This window comes from Diorhabda sublineata, chromosome 5 (genome assembly GCF_026230105.1).
Source record: "Diorhabda sublineata isolate icDioSubl1.1 chromosome 5, icDioSubl1.1, whole genome shotgun sequence".
In the NCBI taxonomy this organism is placed as follows: Eukaryota; Metazoa; Arthropoda; class Insecta; order Coleoptera; family Chrysomelidae; genus Diorhabda; species Diorhabda sublineata.
In genome coordinates this window covers 6,370,918-6,394,728 of record NC_079478.1, presented here as the reverse complement: position 1 = coordinate 6,394,728, position 23,811 = coordinate 6,370,918, and the positions used below count along the sequence as shown (strand labels likewise).

At 32.6% G+C, this 23,811-nt stretch overlaps 1 protein-coding gene across 1 annotated transcript in view; it reads left to right on the top strand.

Moving 5' to 3' along the window:
* LOC130444031 (protein tincar) overlaps window positions 1-23,811 on the top strand; it is a 153,231-nt gene that overhangs the window by 59,584 nt on the left and 69,836 nt on the right. Inside the window, exons 3-4 of the mRNA XM_056778998.1 lie at window positions 3,718-3,836; window positions 15,340-15,553. Of these exons, the coding sequence (XP_056634976.1) occupies window positions 3,718-3,836; window positions 15,340-15,553 (333 nt within the window). The remainder of the gene's footprint in view (window positions 1-3,717; window positions 3,837-15,339; window positions 15,554-23,811) is intronic.

The window sequence follows — 23,811 nt, the reverse complement described above, 5'->3', positions numbered from 1 at the left end:
TTGATTGTTTTTTAACCATCCTCATAAATTGTTTTCTGTTATGACTTTTTCTGGTTCTATCACTTTTTATAAAATTTGAAGAGATTTCTCAACGTGAACTAACAAAGCACCAGATTTTTTTTTCATTATTTTATGAATTTCAGGAAATTTTCTTCCAAATTCATGGAACCAACAATTATCTTATGCATGACTCTACTTTATTGACGACGTTAACGAAATCCATCCACGAAGTAAATAGCTTAGCATTGCTGCAGGGACTTAATATCACCAAAAATTTTTCGTAGAAACGAGAATTTCTTGGGACTAAATCATGAGAGAATTCTGAACTCGTTGTAGTATTAGAGAAAATAAATATTGCAAACTTTCACAAAAGCAAATTACTCTCACAATTCTATTACTTCTTTTGCTTGAATGTTTCGGGGACTATTAGATAGTCAGCGATAATAATTATTACTATCTGACTATCTTGGCATCTTCAAAAGTTGCTTGTTGTTCCGACTAATTCTCACTATATCATATGATAACTGGAGAGATATCTTTACGAGATGTCATCAATTGAAGTAGCAAAATATCAGATTCACTCCAAATTATTTTTCATTTGAAAGAACAACAGTTGAAATACTGAAAAACACTCTGTATATTTTCGATATTGATTGGTGAAATAATAAGATTTTGTTCAATATTGTTTCTATCATTTAATCCTTGAAATTTTAATTATACAAAAAATACAGATTTCCGAGAGTTGATTTAATTTGATTGAACATAATGTAACAACATTATCGATAAATTATTCACAGCTGGAGCAGCATTATGAAATTTTGGTGCTTGGGGTGTTTGACCTATAATTAAATTCTTGGCGTTCATAAGTAAAATTCTTGAGAGATTCTAATTAAAGAATACACACCTTTTTTGTGTAATCATTAAGTGGAATTTTAACACGCAGGGTCATTTTTATTTTTTTCTAATTTTGATCTAAATTGAAATACTATTTTTTTCGTTATACTATTAACCTATATTTCATTGTGTTGTTAGACTCAAGCTAACCCTTATAACATTTATCATATTTGGATGGCGATACTTCAATCCTTTTATGTAATACGAAAAGGTAGTTATTGAAATAAATTACGACAAAATTACATTTTTTGTTTGTTTGAATGTTTGTTAAACACGCTATAGGCTACCAAGACGAAATATATATGTTTTTATTTGCATTTATGTCAATGAAAAATGTTTTGTTTGTTTGAGTTTTAGATAAATTGAGAAATTATATTCTCATTTGTTCTTATTTCAATTGAAAAAGTTCTGTAAGTTTTATTTCATGGGACATTCTAGGAGTTTTGGCATGATTCCTAGAACTATCAAATCAGTTAACTACCATTAAAGTTTTTGTAACTAGAGTTGAGTGATTTGAGTGGACTTTATCATAGTGTCGCACAATTATCAATTACTTGTTTATTACTACCAATTTTAACCTCATTAAATTTATTATCTCATTAAATTGTTCATATTTTATGTTCATGTTAGTTTTATAGAATGTCAACTGTAACCCCATTAACTTTTCATCTTCATTTATGTTTTATCTTATATTAATGTAACTGTAAATGACCATGAATACATTCTTCTGATTTTACTATTATATATAATTATTATTGTATACGATAAGATTTAGTATTTAAGGCAGTTTGTACACGGATACCGTGTTCTTAATAGTTTGATATTCGTCGAGTATGCCAGTCAGATTATTGAAACTAAAAGTAATTAATTATTAAATTCTCAGTTTTCTTAATGAGTTGTTATTAAAAATTTTGTGAATCAAGTTCTAGCGTAGTCGTATTTATTAAAAGATTTCTTTTGGTAATTCATAATTATTTAATGATACATGAGGACGAATAGGCAAAAAAATTTGATTCCAGTCATTGGCGATGGGAATTGTTTATTCAGATGTTTGTTTTATTTTCTTAAAGATCGTTGAAATAATTTTAAATAGCAATGGCTACTTTCATACATATTTTTCATAATATCAAAATAGTTGTATGGGTGTGGAGACAAAAAATCCGCACAAATTGTCTGTTTTAATGTATAAAATATTGGTTACCATACTATAATCACACAAATATATAACTGAATTAGCAACGAGTCGGCGCGCTTTTCTAATTTTTGTTTTTTTCAAATATTGCAATAAATTATAAAATACTGAATTTGACGTTTGCCGGAATTTACTCAAGCTTCTCTTCTTTAATTCTTCATGTATGGTTGCTTCCCATCTTTAAAAAAATTCGTTTCGTTTCAAATTTCGTCAAAATCGTCTAATTGCCTCAGTTGAGGCACATTAGGAACAATCTCAATAAACGAAATATTCAACTCAGCAAAATCTCCTACAACGTCTTTTGCATAATGGGCAGTTGCCATATCTGACCAAAACACAAAATTTCCTTCAGGATGCTCTTTCAGAATAAATTTAGATCTAACACACTTTTTTTCATATATTTGGACGGTTACAGAATTTCCAGAAGGACAAATGTATATTGAAGGACGATCACCAAAAAACGCCAACAATACCAAGTCGAGTTGAACTTTCTGTGTCTTCTGAAATACACGAGGAAATAAATTTATTTCCTCGTTTTTCTAACAATAACAAGACTTATTATTCGCCGTTTCACTGCCGTCAATAGTAAAATATGACTCGTACACGATAATGATTTCAAAACATTTAGTGGCGTTTTCTTTTTTGACATTTTTTCAACCTGCATAATCCGCGCAACGATTCATCCCTTGTTTTTGGTAAATTACAAGGCCTCATACTCCTACTAATTGGAATTTCACCAATGAAATGAAAAGCTGAAACATTTAGAGATTGAGATCACGGAATTGGATCACTTCTTACCAATGAACGACAAACCACCCCTCTCTTGATAGCTGCGAAAAATTTCGTTTATAAAACTAATCTTTATATATGATACCTAAGAAAATTGCTTGGTTATATTGCACAAAACATTTTGTTTAGAATAATTTTCCTATGAAAATCTGAGAGCAAACATCTATTGAAACTGTTCATATAATTGATCGTATATGCTGATCTAGCTTTAAAATCTGGAAACTTTCTCGGAATGTTCTCAGATGAAGTGATTAATTAATTGAACGCCACTAGCTTCGCAAAGAAACGAAACTCACAAATAGATAAAAGGGTGAAAAAGCAAGAACATAAAAATAACTAACGGTTCTTAACTCAAATAAAACAAATCTACAAACACGATTTTTCACATCAATATAAATGACTAGAGACAATAAAACAATGGTATCAATAATATATTTCATGAAAAAAGATAAGAATCTACATTAACAGCATATTCGATTCAAGAAAGCACAAAGTACAAACAACTCTAGACTTATATATGATAGGGGTAAAACATTGAAATAATCTAATATAGACGTTGGTGTTTTTTCTTTTTTTCATTACCTAAAACTTGAAGCGAGTATTAAAAATAATATCACCACAATTTTAGTTGTTATCTCGGTTATGTTCAAAAAAAACGCTTAGAACTCGGTACTGAAATTATGAACTCTTCGAATCAAGTTGAAGTTTGAAAACAATGAATGTCCTGCCACTGCGCTACAATACTCAATTTACGATATATTTTGACGATTATCTAGTTACCCTGACTCAAAAAAAGCGACCTGATGCTTCGAATGTATAAAGTCATCTTCTTTTTGTTTCAGGCTATTCTTTATTAAATTGGCCAGAAGGATTACCTTACATGGAACTGAACTGTAGCTTAGGATTAACGGGAGCTGCATGTCTTCTACTGCCAATTTTCATAAGTGTTGCAATTCTCAAGGTAAGTAAATTTTTGATGCTTTGTTTCTATCAATTATGATACCTGATCAATTTCAAATTGTAGTATACATTTTATAACTGTAATATATATTAAGTTCTAACTGCATGAGTAGTTTGATAAATAGTAGCCTTCCGAATTCGAGAATTTAAAGCTCCAAGTTCTTTTCAAATGAAACAGTGAACGCGTGAAGTAACTTTCAGTGCTTCAGTCAATAGCACTAACTGATCTGTACACATCATGCTCCAGAAAACCCGAATCATAAATCCAGACTCTATGAACGTCGTAGCGTAACAACAGGAGAACAAAATCGTTGCTTAAAGCTTCTGGCTCCTGAAGATCGATGTAACTACCAAGGTAAGCTGATGAATAGTATCCTTCAGATTTCAAGTCAAAGCTTTAAGCTCTTTTCGAATAAAGCGATGAGCCCGTAAAGTGACTTTCAGTGCTTCAATCAATAGGACTATCTGATCTGGTTCAGAAAACCCGAATCATAAATCCAGACTCTATGAACGTCGTAGCGTAACAATAGGAGAACAAAATCGTTGCTTAAAGCTTCTGGCTCCTGAAGATCGATGTAACTGTCTAGGTAAGCTGATGAATAGTATCCTTCAGATTTCAAGTCAAAGCTTTAAGCTCTTTTCGAATAAAGCGATGAGCCCGTAAAGTGACTTTCAGTGCTTCAATCAATAGGACTAACTGGTCTGCTTCAGAAAACCCGAATCATAAATCCAGACTCTATGAACGTCGTAGCGTAACAACAGGAGAACAAAATCCATTCAATCGCAAATCAGTAGTTTGAAAAACAAGAAAAAATGATTGGTATGCGTACGAGTAGGATGCTTCGATCTTTTTTCTACCGTTACTTACAGTTGAACATCACCGTAAGCCGTCAAATTTAATGTAAAGAGAGAAAAAATCACGAATTCCACTTTGTTTAGAGATGCACTACATTGTAGGCGTTATAGTAAATAATATGTTAAAATATTATCATTTCTTTCCATCAGAGGTAACATCTACTCTGGCGTTACATCAAAATAGTAGTGGAGAAGTATCATTTCATATCACAACATACAAGACCTCATTTTCTTGTAAGACATGTTATCAGAGAATTTATAACCTCTATAGCTACCATATCGATCACACTCTGACTACCCCAATCACCCAATCCAGTACAATGTGTCTGAGAGATGATTAGTTGTAAGCTGTTAAGAAATCGGGGACTTATAGAGCTAAAAATGAAATTTTTATGTGAGAAAGAAACAATAATATATCTACCAAAAATTAATATTGAAATTAGAATAACTTTTTTTGTCAGTTCAGGATTCTGCTACTATAAACAAGTAAATTTCATTATAAAACCATGTAAATATAGAAAAATATCTCTTTTGAATTGATGTTTAATCCATTTTATATCTGAAATATACAATAGTATTAGGTTGGTCATGCAATATAAATTTCCTTATTTGTCACGCTTTTCTCTTAATCGGATCTGCGTTTTGAAATACCCATGCGAACATCAGCACATGCGAATGCGAAATGTACAAAATCTGATCACGGTTTTTCACACACACCGTGAAATATTCAAAGTACACAAAGAGTTGTTTACAATTGTGTCGCTAACTTTTCAGAAGGAAAATTTTTCTTTCTCCTTTTGAGCGTACGTTCATCAACAGACTTTCTCCTTGGCAAACAACTTTCGGTAAAACGACTAATCATCGATATTCGTATCTAGGAGTAGTAAAAATTATTGTCAATATTGCTTATACTTCAAACAGAAACTGAATAAAAACTTAAGTTGGAAGACTAGAAGGTAAAAATCTGCAAAGACATTGATTTACTTAACATTTCAAATCGATATTGACCTCTGGTGAACTTTTGACTCCACACCTTGGCCCCGAAGCAGTAACAGAATGTTAGGGTCGATATACACAACACGCCGATGACAACGGCATCGAACTAGATATTAAAATTTATCACTTTCCAAAGTTCATTGGTCATTATTAAATTTATTTATTTTTAACAACGCACCAAACACAAAGTTTTACATTAGACTTTTCACATGTGCAAAAAGCGTCCAAACCTCTTACACGTTACATGTTTGTTTACATTGTCAAGACAAGTTATCAAGTAACATTCTTTGAAAATAAAAAGAGTCAATACTTGGCAGGTAAAGTTTATGTGAAGTCAACGAGAAGAAAGATAAATTTCTTTGCTGGCAAAGGCCAACCAATGGCATGAAAATTTATTGACGCATTAGAACAACCCATATCGAACTGATAAGGTTCTGTTCTAATGCAAAATATGAAATTATTCCACTTCTTCTTTCTATCGGTACCCTACAGATGTAGATGATTTAACATTAATAACCAGAACATGAAAGGAAAAGTGAAGAGCATTCCGCAATAAATTGAGAATAAACTAGGAGAAAAGAAAGTATTTGGTGCTAAGCATACATAGAAATTGAAGTGAAAGGAAGCAGAAAATAAAAGACAGAAGAAGTTGGAAGCAATACTGATAAAATAAAAGGAAGAACGGACTCAAATGAAAGGACAGCGGAAGGAAGTAAATCCGCGGGATCATTAATGATATCTTATTTTAGTTAACCACAGAATTCAAAATAAGAATACACCTAACAATAATAAGCCCAACAGTAACATAAGAAAATGAAACCTGGGTTTTAACAAAGGCGCAGAAGGAAGTAAAGTGGAAGAAAAATCTTTGAGGGAATAATAACAAATGAAGAACTTTGGATACAAAAGAATATATAGAAATTAAAGCGGAAGAAAACAGAAAATAAAAGATAGAAGAAGTTGGAAGCAACACTAGTAAATAAAAAAAAAGATGCACGGACTGATCTAAATGAAAGAATAGCTAAGGAAGAAAAACCGGGAAATCTTCTTTATATTAGTTATCTAGAGGAACCAAAACTAGAATACACCAAATAATGAAACGACCAACAGTCATAAACGGAAGTGAAACACGGGATTTAACAAATGCAGAAGAAAGGAAAGTAGAGGAAAAACAGGAAAAGAATATATAGAAATTGAAGCGAAAGAAAACAGAAAATAAAATATAGAAAAAGTTGGAAGCAGCACTGTCAAATAAAAATAAAGAATAAAATGAAGTAAATGAAAAAAATAGCTGAAGGAAAAGTGAAACAACTAGCAGTCATATTTGGAAAATGGATTTAATCAAATGAAGAAGTGCAGAGAAAAATATTTGAGGAAAAAATCAAATGGAGAGCTTAGAAAATAACCAGGAGCTGAGGAATCTTGGTAATGAACCTTCAGCAAGATGTTTCTCAAAAGTTGTACTGTAAATATATATTATATATCAATATTCAGATTGTTTATTCCGGTATTTTATCAAGTCTTCAAAATTGTCTGGAATAAAGTAATATACACTAAGCTGTTTCAATTACAATAGCGCAACAAAGACAGTTTTTTATATAAATAACTCAGTTTATATTCTAAGCCATTTTCAACTTGAATAATCATCTTTCAAATAAGTAGTTACGATATTCAATAAATGAGTTATTGACTTCTTAATAGAAATGCGATACTTTTTAATTTGTGTTTTACACGTTTGTGTAGAGATATGTACTCAATAGATATGAAGCACTCATTGAACAGTAAATCAACCATTTTGCTCTATTCAGAATTCTTGAAGCATTTGATGTACGTGGCGTGTAAAGATGTCCTTATATTCCGGCTTTATATCATTCTATACCATTCCGTGCTCGTGTCGTATTGTATGGAATATCTTCAAATTAAGGACCGGATTCCATTACAAGCCCTTAAATGATATTTAATTTCAAACAAATATGTGATAAAATGTTTGAAATATTTGATAAAACTGTAGAAATCATTAAAAATGTAGCTAACAAAATGTCAGAGTTAAAACTTAACTTACATTTGACATTATGACAGAATAAACGATAAAATATAGTCAGTGAAATAACAAAGCTAGTACTTCGATAAAAGTGTTGAATCCCATAAAAAAATTTATGAAGCATACCCGAGCCGGCACTTTAATTAATCTCATTTTATTTTATTTCTGACAGGAAACAAGGTGTTAGTTTTCCTTGGGTATCCTGTAGTAAATTTTAGTCACTAGATATTAGAAAAACCTTTTAAACGTGGACGTTTTATGTAGAGATGTAGTTAATATATCCTTAGGTCTCATTCAGTGACTTAAAAAAAGAATTATTGGACTTGAGACGCTTAGTATTAGTGCAGATTGATGTAATTTTTACAATGATAGAACGTTTAGATTTAGTAGCATTAGAATGTGCATCAAGGCGTATTTGCTATTGATAGTATTTTGAATAGAATTATTATATTATAAATATACAACAAAAAATTAGTAGAGTTCAATATCGAGAGCATGTTGCAAAATATTAGTAATATCACACCATCAGTCTATATCGATCAATTAAGCATGCTTCGACTTCCATAGCTAACGCCTATGTTGGCATATGAGTCAAATTCTCTCTTTACAAAATTATGATTGTTCAGGACATGATTTGATCAACAAAGAATATTTTAATGTCTTTTAATGACAATGCATTTTAATGATAAAAGATGAGCCTACTTCCATTTGAATCAATCTGACAACGAACTTGGTGACATTGGACCTAATTTTTTTAAGAAAGTGGTACAACTGATACATTTAATTCCCAACTTAATATGGAAATTCTTTGGAAAAGTTTTGAGAATCGACACGTGCGAAGTATGATATCCAGACATTAGAGAATTGTTTTTTGATTGTGTAATTTATTTTGTAGTAAGAGAAATATGGTGGCAATGAATTAATAGACCAAATGCATGTCATGTTCAACAAGATATGCGACCAGAGAAAAGTACCAGAGGAATGGAAAGTAAGCATAACGATCCCCGTCTTTAAAAAAGGGGAAAAGAAAGATCCAAATAATTATAGAGGGATCAGCCTCCTAAGCACGACTTCAAAATTACTAACAAAAATTATTGCAGAAGAAATCTCAAGTAGCGGCATGAGCGAAGAACAACAAGGATTTAGACAAAATAGATCAACCATAGACGCTATATTCATCTTAAGACAGATTGCCGAAAAGGCAATAGAGTATAATAAAACCGCGTTTATATGCTTCATAGACTTAACAAAACCATTTGACAGAGATTACATGACGTCATTGAGCTACTAAAAGAACGAGGCGTAAACCAAAGGACAATAAACATCATTCGGGACATGAACAACGGAAATGGCACATATGTAAGAGCAAACAACGAACTCTCCAGTAAAATGCCAGTATCAACAGGGATCAGACAAGAAGATAGTCTCAGCCCAATACTCTTCAACATTATAATGGACGAAATCATAAAAGAAGTCAAAACGGCAGGCAGAGGATACAGAATGGGAAAACATGAGTTTAAGATAGTTTGCTACGCTGATGACGCGGTTGTGATATCCGAAGATGAGGATAATCTGCAAAAACTGCTACACAGATTTGAAACAGTTGCAGGAAAATTCAATATGATCATATCGACACAAAAGACACAATCCTTGACAAGAGCGAGAGAACCAAGAAGATGCAAACTGGCAATTTATAATAGAAGTGTAGAGCAGGTTATGTCTTTTAAATATTTAGGGGTTAACATCACGAGCAATAGGAACTTGAAACAAGAAGTCAAAACGCAAACAACAGCAGCATCATATAGGATATCAGGATTCCTTCGAACCGTGATATGGAGGAATAAATTTTTAAGTATCGAAAGCAAAACACGGATATATAAAACTTGTGTCAGACCAGTAATGACATACGCCATAGAAACGAGGGCGGAGACTGTGACTACTAAGCGGATTCTTAGAACGACCGGGATGAAGACATTACGCTCAATCACAGGGAAAACACTAAGAGACAGAATAAGGAGTGTGACATTCCGGATATAGTGAGATGGGCCAGAACTAGAAGAAGAGCATGGAGAGATCATGTCAATAGAATGGACGACGATCGACTGGCGAAAATCGCAAAGGAAGAGAGACCCAATACAAGTAGACCGCCTGGAAGACCACCAAAGTGCTGGTATGAGAGCTGGTCCTCGGAGTCACAACTTAGGCTGCCTCTTTGAAAACACAAGACATAGTCTCAAAATAAGAAGAAGAAGAAGAAGAAATAAGTGATTAATAAAAAAAATTCAGAAATTTGAAAAATATTAATAATTGTTATCAGCAGAAATAACAAAATCGACTGATATCGAAAAAAAAGTATCAACTGTAACCTTTATATGAGTTCATTTCTTCAGATATTTTCAAAATTTGCATAATTTCACAAATTAAGTCGTTTTCCTGTGGAATTTTATTCCGCATATCACTGGTATGTTATTTATGTTGCGGGAACTGAAGTCGGAGTTAATTCGACTACAGAATTACTAATTTGTGCTTTGAACATTATGCAAACACTCTGAATATTCAAAATAACTCCATTTGTAGCCTGTAACCTCATTTTTTTAGATACCATTCCATCAATCTAATTTAAATATAAACTGGATTTGAAAATGCTGCGATATAATCGAATAAGTATATCAGTTTGCGGTTAAGAAATATTATGGGACAATAAAAAAGTAGACCTTTATATTAGCACAAACCTCATAACATTTCTAAAAAACTATAAACTTTTCTCTGTCTATTGAAAGATACTAATATTGATTCAAGCGAATCTCTTACATTGTTTATTATCAAGATTTTTTACCAACATTAGTTCAGGAAATACATTCTCTATTTAAACCAAATTTAACCATCTAAAAGTGTATATCGATGCTGAGATCCTTCAATAAACTTCAGGCCCTTCGCCTGTTATTGATTTGGATACGGTTCATCCAGTGTCTTCCACGTTACTTCTCTGATCCACAGAATCTGTAGTCGTCTTTTTTCAATAGTTTGAGATTCTGGATGCGTTCATTCTGGTGATAATATTCTGTTAGAACCTCTATTAGAAACTTTAGAGTAGTGCGTAGTTGTATTCCAATATTTTATCCTTTCCTATTATCTACTGTTTCCAATATTATATCGGTGCTAATTTCACAAAAACGCTCTCATTTCCAAAAGTCTATTTTGGCGACTTTCTTTGTTAGTTTATCACTTCTCATTTTCTTCTATTTCAATACGGCTTAGTTACCATCTCAATATGAGGATATTATTCGTACCTTGTTCGTTAAATATGCTTAAGCATTAATAAAGAATTTTGGAACTGATTACAGAGAAGCTCTATGACTACTGGTCTATCCAAGACGATTGTTATCTTTGGCCGGTAGCATCAACTCCACTTTGTATTTGCTTGAAGCTCTTCCCAAGCTTTCAGAATGTTTTGTTTCAGTTCAATAAACTCATGTACCAGTTTCAAGCATCCTGGATATAACAGTAAGAGCTAGTCTTCTTTAGAATCCTTCTAGCCGAATTAGCTTAGAAAGAAAAATTTATTAATTTTTTCCAAAAGATGGACATATTGACTCAAAGATACGACTCGTGAACAACAAGACAGGTAGAAAAGAAAGAAAACTGTAACCTCAGATGCATCTTAATGTATAGAAATTCAGTGTGTATGTTCCGAATGAACTCAAAAACAAGTCAACTGATATTTATGAAAGCTGGCATATATATGTAATTTGGTCCAACTCAAATAATAGGATAGTTATTATTTAAATTAATGGTCTCAATAATTGATAATTAAAAATAAACTGATCATCAACGTTGATTGTTGTTATTAATCGTAGTTTCCGTAAGTCTGGTACAGATGGCGCCTTAAGCGAATTTCTTTACAGAGAATTGTAAAATTTTGTCCTTTGCTCCTCATAGATGGCGCCACACTTTAATGTGTTATATTTTCTTAGACTACACACTATACATGTCTTATTTTGCCTATACCTGTTAACGCCGTTTCTTTCAAATCATTCTTCATTTTGTCTTCGTTGCGTACATATTTTTTTCACTTGTAACTTACAGTTATTCAGAGAATAGCGAGATTCATTCACATTGAAAATTCAATTACTATTTTTAGTAAAATGCCACCCAAAAAATCCAACCTCAATGCCCGTAACAAGACTCGATGTGCACGCGTTGAAGAGCTCATGAATTAGTCGAACAGAGCAGAAAGAAATGCAGTTCAAAGAATTCGCATAGCTGAAATTCGTGCAGGAGAACAGCGTGATAATCGTCGACAAGAAAATGCATTGAGAACCAGGGTGGCACGTCAACAACACATAGGTTCATATAGAGAACAAAACCGAGAAAATCATCGAACCAACCCGGATCATTTGTTCGTCTTGCATTTAATTATGAACCAGACATCAATTACTCGGCTGATTCCAAAGTTACTATTGGTGCGATGGACAAAATATGCAATTATTGTCAGGCGTAAAAATTTCGCAATGAAACAACCGGCATGTGTTGCGCATCAGGAAAAGTTATATTATCAGCACTCCCTACTCCATCTGAACCTTTTACATCCCTTCTTTCTGGCATTTAATATGAATCAAAATTATTTTTTGCGTAAGACACGAATATTTAATCCTGGCTTCCTAATGACGTCGTTTGGAGCATCCAAAGTTTGTGATTTGTCATTTGATGGTCGCAATTCTGTGACCACATTCAAATCAGGTATATCGTAAAATTGGATCATTGATGCCAATGCCAAATGAAGATCCAAAATTTCTTCAGATCTATTCTATGTGAAGAACGTGTAACAACTCGATGCCAGTATAATTTCATTGAACAAGCAGAAGAGAGAGCAATGGTATTGTCATCAGAATTATTTCAAATCAAATCACTCAGCCACAGCAACGTGTGGCCGGGTCTGCTAGTATTTTTGAATTATAACCTTTCTACGATAATTCAGATTAAAAGGAATTCAGCCCGTAGACAATTATTATTGTGAGTTGACAAGCCATCAAAGAATTATTATATTACTATTGTTGTTGTAAATATTATTGTTAGAGATGTTGTTTTAGTGAACGAAACTCCAGTTACTAGTTGTATTCAGTTAGCGATAACAAGCTACAAGATGATTTCAAGAAGTGCTCTAAAGTGAGTCAGAAACTATTAATAGACAGTCATCTCAGATTATTTATTGTGGTAAATCTTCTGGTCATATTCTCTTCAATCTCCTCTTTACTTGTGGAATAGTTCTTCATCCCATCTTTGATTAGTGGGATGTTCAGAACGTTATGAATTGTTTGATTACCAAGGATCTCTATTCAATGTATGGAGTGTTTTGGATTGGAAGGTTTGGAGAATCTTCCTATTCGAAGGTTTATTGTAGACCCATAGCTCTATTCCATACGACCAGATTGGTATGAATATAGTTTTTTCTACGACCGTGCGTTTTAACCCACTTTCCCGCACGCATTTTAGTTTTGAAAGTGTCACTTTCCCGCACTAGTACTGGAAAGTAAAATTATGCATAATTGAGCTTATTAGATAGTTTTTTACTTCTGAGATTATAACTATTGTTACTACAGGTAAATAAATATTTATGAAATAGTCCATCAAATAAAATTTAAACTTTTTCTAGCTTTTTGTAGCATTTTTAATTTTTTGAAAATATGAAATAATACAGATATTTTTTATATAACCTTGTAATTGTTACTAAAACGTCAAAGTTGTTCAAAACGTCTTGAAAGTGACCGAATATGTGGAATCTTTTTTTAAATTAAACCACATTAAACCGAATCCGATACAATAATATTAATGGATTCTTCCGACGAAGAACTTCCCGAAGCCATTTTGAAGGCTGCAAATGAAACTAATTCCGAGCTGTTTTTCTTTTACTTTCAATCGGGTGAAGACAGTATTTTAAGTTAAGATTAAATAACAATTTATCCGTTTTGGGCTTTTTAAATACGTTCGTAAATCAGTACAACCCTGTTAGCCTCATTTTACGTTCAATAGAAATCTCCATGAAGCCAGTCGCTGTTGCGTCCATAATCGAATAGATAGCTGGTATATGTGCAAACATACATATATTGAGTATGCATATTGAAAGCGTCATTTCGTATACAGAACATTCGCGTTATACACCGTACTTGCATAGTATGTGTGTAAATCTCGATAACGAAAACGGATGCGTCGTTAGGATTCATGAAATTAAATTTGCGGCTAAGTTTCAACAGACAAACAATGCGGATAAAATAAATGGACGAAACTTATACTTAGAAGTCGCTTCATATACAAGTAGAGCTTTTGCTTTGCAGTTAAATATGGATATGGTTTATTTCCAATTTTATGTACTCTGATCATGTTCTATTAAAGAGATTCGTAGGCGCGGCAAAATTACAATCTATGTGTTAAGTTGCAAGTCGAAAAGAATAGTGGGAATTGACAATAAACTAGGAGGTTGTTTTTTACAGGGAAATGTGAGTCAAATGGAGTTACTCTAACTTCACAAATACTCATTCCCATTGAAGGTCATGTTTATTCAGGCATATCTATGTTGACATATCAAAACAAAATAAATTCATCAAAGATTTGTTGTGAAAAGTGGTTAAATATATAAAAAAAGAGCTGTAAAGCAAATAAATGGTAACAATAAAGTTTGGAAATAGTTTATAACACGTTTCCAACATTCCTTTTAACACGTTGAGCCCCAACCAAACTTGATAAACTTTCCCATAGGCCCAAAAAATTTTTTTTTGTTCTCACAATCTATAAGGGGTGTGGATATAAAGAAAAATAAAATAAAAAGTTTACCACTAAAACTTTCCCTAAGGCCCGGAGCGTATACAAAAAACATAATATTTTGCACTTTTCACTCCAAATAAATATTTTCATCATAGTTTTTTGAAGTTTTGCCCTATTTGTAATATTGAGAAACAAAATTTTCTTTTTTATCCTTTGAACTATGATTTATGCTTCTATGTAAAGTGCACAAAATGTGCGATGTGTTTTAAAAAATATTATAACGGCTCAAGGTAACGTGAAGGTGTCACAGATGAAAAATTTTAGTCAAATATTATTCAAATTATGTTGAAGAAAACAAAATGCAAAAAAATCAAATGGACCAAGGGTAGGGTAAAATTTTTCAAGAGCCCTGGTCAGTCCAACCAAACTGTAAAGTGTTGAGCTTATGGCAGAGAGAGACCCTTCTGTTTCTTTTAGTGATGAATGGTGACATTTCTATGCATGATGTTTCACGGAATGGCCTTGATATACGAAAAGTTTCCTCAAAAGGGCTGCATTATAGGAGGGTAGTGTGGTACCAACTGAAATAATAAGGGCCACAAAATGACTCGACGAACCAAACAACTGATAATATATTGGTAAAGATGCGGCTCTATCTTATAATTTGCTAGATGCTTAAGACGGCTAATTTGGATAGAAGTATGTACGGGACCTTTTCCCTAAACTATGGTCTTTTCTTCATTTAGAATTTAGTTTATTCTAAAATATGAAACGTTTAAAAGCTAGTGAAATTTCTTTTCCCAAAATTCCAATAAAGTATTTCTTACCTATTGAATATTATTTTTTGTTTCAGATTGGTAATTTGGCTAACGATGGGTACAAACTGGGTAAACAAGATGGAACTTGTAGCAAAGAACCGCCCGATTTGTTGAAAAATGGTAGTTGCGGTTTATTTAGGTACGGTGGTCCAACCGCACCGTTCATTCATATCGCCATATCATTTTGTCTGCTCATTCCAAATTTGCTCATGGAAGCTAAACTCATCGAAGCCGGATTTTTATCCCAAGGTTGGTGATTGTGAATATTCTACACTATTATAATATTTTGCAGTAGGGGTTTGAAACGAACGTGGTTTTTTCTCGTGCCGAAAACCTCAAATTTCTCGTTAAATTTGAAAAACTCCGACTGAGTGGTAGATATTGTTGCAAGAGGCCTATGGGGACAATTATTTATCTCATGCGCGTGTTTTTGAGTGGTGTAAGCGCTTTAGTGTCAGAGGGTCAGACTGTCAACCAGATAGTCAGTTTTGGCAACACTGCGATAACAAGCTCGTAAAAACGGCTTGATTTTGTACCAGGAAATGCAGCTGCCGGTAAGCAAACCCCAGTGCTCGAACACCCGCCGTACTCACCAGATTTGGCACCGTGCGACTTTGATGTTTCCGAAGATAAAATCTGCTTTGAAAGGGACCCGATTTGAGTCAATGGAAGAGGTAAAGAAAAAAACGGCAGAGCTCCTAAAGGCGCTCACCAAAGAAGACTTCCAGCACTACTTCGATCAGTGGAAAAAACGTATGGAAAGGTGTGTGGTGAGGAGAGGGGAATATATTCAAGGGAAGCATTCGAATGCAGAATAATTTTTATAATAAAACCCTTTTTAGTAACAAGTCTCGCCAGTCCTGTTATTTAATAGCCAGACCTCGTATCACAAGCACAATAAACGAAATGATACATATTGTTTTAACTAAGGTAGATGTATGTCCTGTAGCTTTGCTTCCAAAGATAAGTTGAATATATATAAATTTTGTTCAGCCAACACCACATTTGAATTGACTCTTCAATGTTATGGGATAATAATTTGAAAGGCATAGTTGATGGTGATAGATAAACATAAAGTTTTGATATATTATATCAGAAACATAGGGCAAACCTAACCTAACCTAACCTAACAATAGAATCACCATAGCAAAGGTGTTATTAACTAAAAAGCTGTTCTTCCGTAAACGACCCTTCTACATTTCCCACTTGGGTTGAATTGAAATTTTTCGTTTCAATCCACTAAAGTTGCAAAAAAACTTCATATTTGATTCGATACTCGTTTTTCCAAATTCATCGTTTTCATGTTTGTCATTTCTTGGATTCAAATTTTCATATACCCATTAATGAATTTTTACAGTCCATTTAATGCAAGGTCCATCGATTTAACTTTAAAATAAATCTTTCAATCAATACTTCATTCTTACTTATTTTTATAATTATCCGTTTACTAGCAAAATAAATTCATAATTCGTATAGACTTCTTCAAGCTATACTCAAATGAAGTGAAACTTTAGTGGATATTCAATCTATACAAATATTCTCTTTCCATTCAATTAATTTCCGTATTTCATATATAATTATATAATTTCATTATTGAATTGCTCTGTGCATTCACTATTATATATTATTGAGAGGATTCATTATAATAAAATAATTTTTCACAAAAGCTTCTCTTGTTTCGACTTTAGTCTCTTTTTTATTTGTTGCTCGTTAGCAGAAACATTGTAGTAACCGTACTTGCGGTTTTGCTTTGAGTTAACTAACCAAACAAAAAGATCCGATACCACCCATCCGCCCTTTTCGGTCGACTTAATTGGAAATCCCTTTCAGTCAACACCAAAAAAACACAATTAATCGATGTGACTTCGATGAACATGCTTCAAGTTAATTTGTACTGATAATACTAGTAATACTAGTAGTTTCTAAAAAGCAAATTCTAAATCTAAATGTATCAAAGCTTAACAATAAAGCAAGTAAATTTGGTTAATTTCTTCAATTTCTTATTTCTTAGACCTTTTGATATGTTATTGTTTCTAAATGTTCTTGATTTTAGGTATCTTCCGTTTCAAAATTAGTTTTTTAATAATTTTTAAAAGATCGATAAAATTTGACGTTTCGACTTTTTATCAAGTCTCTACTAAAATATGATCAAAATATGATATTGACACTGATCAAAATATGATATTGACACTGATCAAAATATGATACTGACACTGACAAAGTCGAAACGTCAAATTTTATCTATTTTTTAAAAATTATTAGGCCTAAAGTCAAGAACATTTAGAAACATAAATTTGGTTATACCAACCTAAAAATGTGGAATGAGTTTGAGAGTTATATTAGTTACATAAACCTACTACTGAATATCTTCTTCTTCTTACGTTAGGACTAGGTCCTGTATTTTCATCAAGGGTTTGCCAGGAGTAGTTGGGATGCTGAGGACCAGCTTTCATACTATAAGTGGTCGTCCAGGAGGTCGAGTATTACTACTGAATATGTAAGAGGCAATACAGAAAACTAAAACCAAGAAAGGCAGAACTGGAAATAACAGAGACAGTGAAAATCATAACATAAAAATTAGGAGAAGCGCCAGAAGATTGACAAGTGCGATAATGAAACTAATGTAATAAAAAAGAGGAAGAAATTGCAACCACTGAGTGTAGTCAGCTAGATATACGGTGTCTTTCAAAGCGTTCGCATACGAGTTATATCACTGCATTAAGCGAAAAAAATCGATTAAAAATCACCAAACAATCACATGTCTATAACATGTGACAATACTTTTATGGCGACCGCTCGATAGGGAAGAGCTTAAACGTTCCACAAGCTTTGATTGGCTAAACCTTATTGTTAATTTGCGATTAATCTATGCATTATAGACATGACGTGATTGTGATTTTTTTCTATTAATGCAGTGATATAACTCGCATACGAATGTTTTAAAACAACCTATATACGAGAATAAACACACTAAGAGACGAATTAGACAAACCCATAGAAGATTCAGACTAAACAGAAGAACAATAGATGTGAACTTTATAAATGAAAAAAAGCTGAAGAAGCAATAATAGAATACGGAGAAATACACCGGTTGTTATAAATCTTGAAAAAATATTCGATCGACTCAATAAAAATTACTCCGAAAACAGAGGATATATAAGGAAAACCAATGAACGGATTAAGAATTTTATTTAAACAGAGTCAGAGTTAAGAAAGATGCATCGAAAAAAAAGAAGGAATAAAGAAATGATGTATACTTAATCCTTTGTTTCCCGTAGTACTAGATTAAGGAATAAAAAACAAAACGACAAATAATAATGACAGATGAGGAAAATTTTGAAAATGTACAATTGTAGTCTACAGATAAAGAATATGAAAATAAATTAAATAAAACCAAGACGATGATGATAAAAATAAAGGAGAAAACACATAAGATAATGTTAGAAGAATCAATAGGCTGAATAACTGGTCATGACATCGATATAAGATTGAAGACCGAAACAAAAATCACTGGAGCAGATATGAAAAAAAAAATGATCTGTTCCATTAAACTGTAGTATATTTCTTTATGCTCATTATTAGATACAAATCACATATTTAATCTAAAATTAAATGATTAATATCTTTTATAAGCATCCATTATGGAGATTTAGTGATATTACATATGATAAAATTATGTCTAAATTATGATTCAGACAAATAACAAATATCGATAAACTTGTCACATCACAAGTTTATTGATATAGTCACATGTACATTATTTCATGAATTAAAAAGTTTATTGGTTCCAGGACGGATGTAACGTGTCTCAGAGATCAATAATCCCGTTTTATATGCTAAACAGGACGGAAGTAAGCCAATGTTCAAAGAGTTGCTCAAGTGAACATAACTGTAGTAATAAAGGATCAGATATCTTACATCTCTTCATCTGGTGATACATCTCAAATACATAACATACAGAAAAACTGTATTAAAATGCTGAGTATGGAGGTAGATTGGTAAAACAAGAAACCACCTTATATCCATAATAATATCATTAAATGTTACACAGATGAATTCATAACCATCACAAAAGCGTGCAGTGGTACTAAATTAACACTTATGATTGCAAGTTTTCTGTCTGACAGATATACTTACTAATGAAAGATGACAAGAAATGTGGGACATCATTAAATTGAAGAGTCAGGCAGCTATAAAAGTCATAAACTCACTTGTCATATTCTCACAACTTATATGGTGATGTTAAAGAGAACGTGAAGTAATTGAATAAATACAATCTGATCACACAAAGGCAATGGATTCGTAAGTAGTATGAACGAATTTTATTGGCTGTAGTATGAGAATTATGATATTAGAAAGAGTTTTACAAGAAGGGGACGTAACCGGAAGAGAATTTGAGGTGAACCAAATTAAATTTGTATCAGTACTGCGTCATGAAGCACCTGTTGAGGTTAAGTCCAGCAAAAACTAACGACAGTAGATTATGTGAGGAAAAAGAAGAAATCCCAATTCATCTAGATCTAGAATAACTTTCCGTTACAAGTAGACTGCTGTATATAAAACTTCTTGAACCCAGCACAAGCAGCAGACTTTGTTAGAATTCTGTAACTGTAAGACAAGCTACAGATGATGGATATTTTTACTAGAGGGCCCAATAAACTCAACGTTTATATATATATATATATATATATATATATATATATATATATATATATATATATTTTAATTCCTTGATGAATAACTACTAATTGAATAACCTAAATATGATTGTAGTGCAGTATAGTATAGAAAGAGCATTCAAATGAATTATTTTTTCATTTACCTTTGGAAATATTCCATTTCATAGAGAGATAGGTACTTCAAATTCTATAATTGTTATCTACAACAAAAGAGCAAATACGAATGAATGAATACTCGTAGCCTAGTCTCGTATTCGTATATTCAGTGATTTGAAAACAATGTCCAATGATGAACTATTATCAATCATTGACGGGAGTCTCTGTTTTATTTCAAATTGTTAACCAACGTTTCTTTCATATATATAATAAAAACTTGCCAGCTAGCAGTCGCCGATTTGATCAATTGAAAGTTCTCTGTGTTTTTCTTTATTTTTCTACTGCAGACGTGAAATAATTTGCGATTTGAAAAATACTTTTTGGCGAACACTATAATAATCCATTGACCTGCACACAAATCGTTCTGAGGGTACCTCAAGAAATGTTTCCTTTACCTCTCATTCTTTCGAATATTCCTATTTTATGTAAAAAAAATCCTTACAAATATGAGTTCTATACCTCAACTCTAAGGGGTCGTTTTATTATTTAAGCTTCCCATTCAATTAACTTAATTAAAATTGAGTTTACACATAATTAGCGCAATTTTTGATGAAAAACCATATAAATTCCTAAAAATAAAATAATATATGATTACTTGTAATGATAAGTATTATCAATTTATATTATTATTATTATTATGAACGCACACCTGCACTAGGTACTGTCAACCACTTTTACGCAAATTATGCAAAAAAGTTATTACCAACTATTTCTCCAAATTTGAAAAATCAGGATTTTTTTTTAGTTTACCTTCAATTTCTGAGACTTAACTTGGTTTTCGAAAAGCACGTCAGACAGTGTAATTGTGAGTGTTGGTGTAATGCAGTCATGTCAAAGATACGGCCCGCAGGCCGTTTCCGGCCCCTGGGCCGTATCAATAAGGCCCGCGGGCCGTTTCCGGCCCCTGGGCCGTATCAATAAGACCCGCGATCGCAATGTGTCACAGAAAGAAGAATCATGTTTTTTAAAGCTTTTAGACTTCATTTGATTCCTCTACGGATGTTTTAAATACTCGTAATCTCAAGGTTACGGATGTAAGTAATTTCAAGGGCCGCGCGTGCCTAGTCAAGCATTCCATTGGCAGGTACTACAACAGCAAATGATATTTATTCTGTAATTGAGCATTTGATAGCAGAATATTAACTCAACTCTATGGGATTCCACTGTATAATTCATCAGGAATCATGTCGTGCAGCCTATAATTTCAATTGTAAATTTTATATGGATCAGAGGACTAAATCACCGATTGTTCAGGCACTTTTTACTATATTTGGACAAAAAGTTTTCTGTTGTCCCTTTTCTCACCGAAGTTCGTTGGCTCAGAAAGATTTTTTGCATTACGTGACCCTATTTAAGCTTTCATGTTAGAAAAAGGTAAACCAATTGATTATGACAATGACTGGTGGATTTATTGTGCCTTTTTAGTAGATATGAATAAAGACTCGACTGATCTGAATATAAAGTTAGGGGGTAAAAATCTGATTGTCGCTCAAATGTATTCATATATTGAATCTTTTAAAACAAAGTTGAGGCTGTGGGAAAATCAGGTCAAAATTCAAACTTTAGACCATTTCCCTCATTTAAAATCATTTGGCACGGTGAACTAAAAAAACAATTTTATGAATATTCTCAACTTCTGCAAAATTTGATTATGAAATTGAACAATCGTTTTGAAGACTTTCTCAAAATGAATGAAAGGGAATTTCTAATTTTCGACATTCCATTTAATTTTGAAGCTTCACAGGCACCAGTTGATTTCCTAATGGAGTTAGGATAGATCTTCAATCGGACAGTATGGCGAAAGAAAAATTTGCATGTTTGGTAGCACCTATTTATGTGAGCAGATTTTTTCCGTCATGAAAGTAATAAGAATAGACATCTCAAAAGACTTACGAATGAACATCTCCAATCAATTCTTAAGAAAACTACAATGAATATGATACCTGACATCAATGAGCTTGTCAAAAACAAGAGAAGTCACGTATCTGGATCCTCGAGCTCAACATAATTACCTACCATCTTTTATAACTTTGAAATCCAAATTAAAAAAAAATTCTTTGGTGATGAAATGAGAAACTGAAATACAAAAGCGACATTTTCGAGCTGATCTATAGAGCTAATGTTTTGTGAGGATTTTGTTCACCTGAAATAGGAATATGAGATGGCGAGGGTTAGAAAAAGAATTAAAGTATTATAAGCACTTCTCTAAAACTCGCCAGCTTTGCTGCTGGAACTCTCAGATACTTTTCATTGTGATTCAAGTAAGAATAAATAAATTATACGTGTTTCTTTTTCTGTCATCCTTTATATTCATTTGAATTCAAAGACAAAGCTACGTTATTATATGTCAAAATATGGGTTAATAATGAACAAATTGATATATTTGATGTTAAATCGTAATTTCATTTGGCATACGTTAATTTTACAAGTTCCCCTAGGAAATGCTATCATTACTAATACCTTTACGTAAACTTGTATCAAATAGAACGTCCGTACATGGTTGTTCTATAGACATAACGTTAGTATGCATGTGTGCAAATCCAGCAGGCAATGGAGATATTATTGATTTTATGTTAGAGGTATGGGGCACGTTAAGAGTGCTCTCTCAATCTTCCTTCTCGTTTCGGACGTTTCTGCGGTAGCCAACCATCACTCCGGGTACGCTTAATAGCGAGTAATCGCTAAAACGCCAACATAATGAAACTTGAAATGTTTACAGCCGTTTGCAGGGTGGCTTCTTAGTGGCTTCTCAAGAAAATTGCTTTCCATGCATTACAATCATTATTGTTCAAATTGCTTCCATTCGATTTAGAACAAAATGTAGATTTACAGGATGTCGAATCTTGAGATATGAAAATATACTAATTTCCTACAAAATTACATCAATCATATTGTGGATTTAATATGTTTGATCTATAAAATAACTTGTGAAATAATACCCCATAAATTTTTAGTTACGGTTTCGGAATTAAGCTCTATTAAATGAAGGAGTTTTAGAATTTGGTAACTGTAAACTAAAAAAGTACATTTAGAAACGTTTAACGTTTATTTTTTATCGAATAAATAACCATTATATAATTTGGGTCCTTCGTACTTGCGTCTTCACAAATTCTCGTATATATAGCCGATAGTTGTACGATAGTTTCCCGTGGAAAATTTCATTTAATGACTCCACTTTTGAAAAAAATGATGTGAGCCTTCACGGGATGACTGGGAGATGTGAAACATCGAATTTATCATTAATCAATAACCTGTAGTTCATTATATTGGATTTATGTTAATTTCCAGTTGAAATTCTTCTTGGAGAAATGTATTTAATGGCATTGATTTATTTTTCAATATAAATAGTAGTTTATTTTTATCGGTCCTAGAAACTATTGAACCTCTGCGAAAATAATCTCTCACGTCTCACACACTACTACATATAGTCTACGTATAGTACATAATATTCAATTTTACGAGGTCTGGCTATTAAATAACGAGACTGCGCGCCCTAGACGGGAGGGATAAAAAACGAGTAGTGTGTTGGGTATCTAAATATCTATTATAGTATTCGTTCAGTAGAGGTTTGAAACGAACGTGTTTTTTTCTCGTGCCGAAAACCACGGGTGATGAAAAAGAAGACGTACGTATCGATCTTAAATTTCTCGTTTAATTGAAAAAATTCCCACT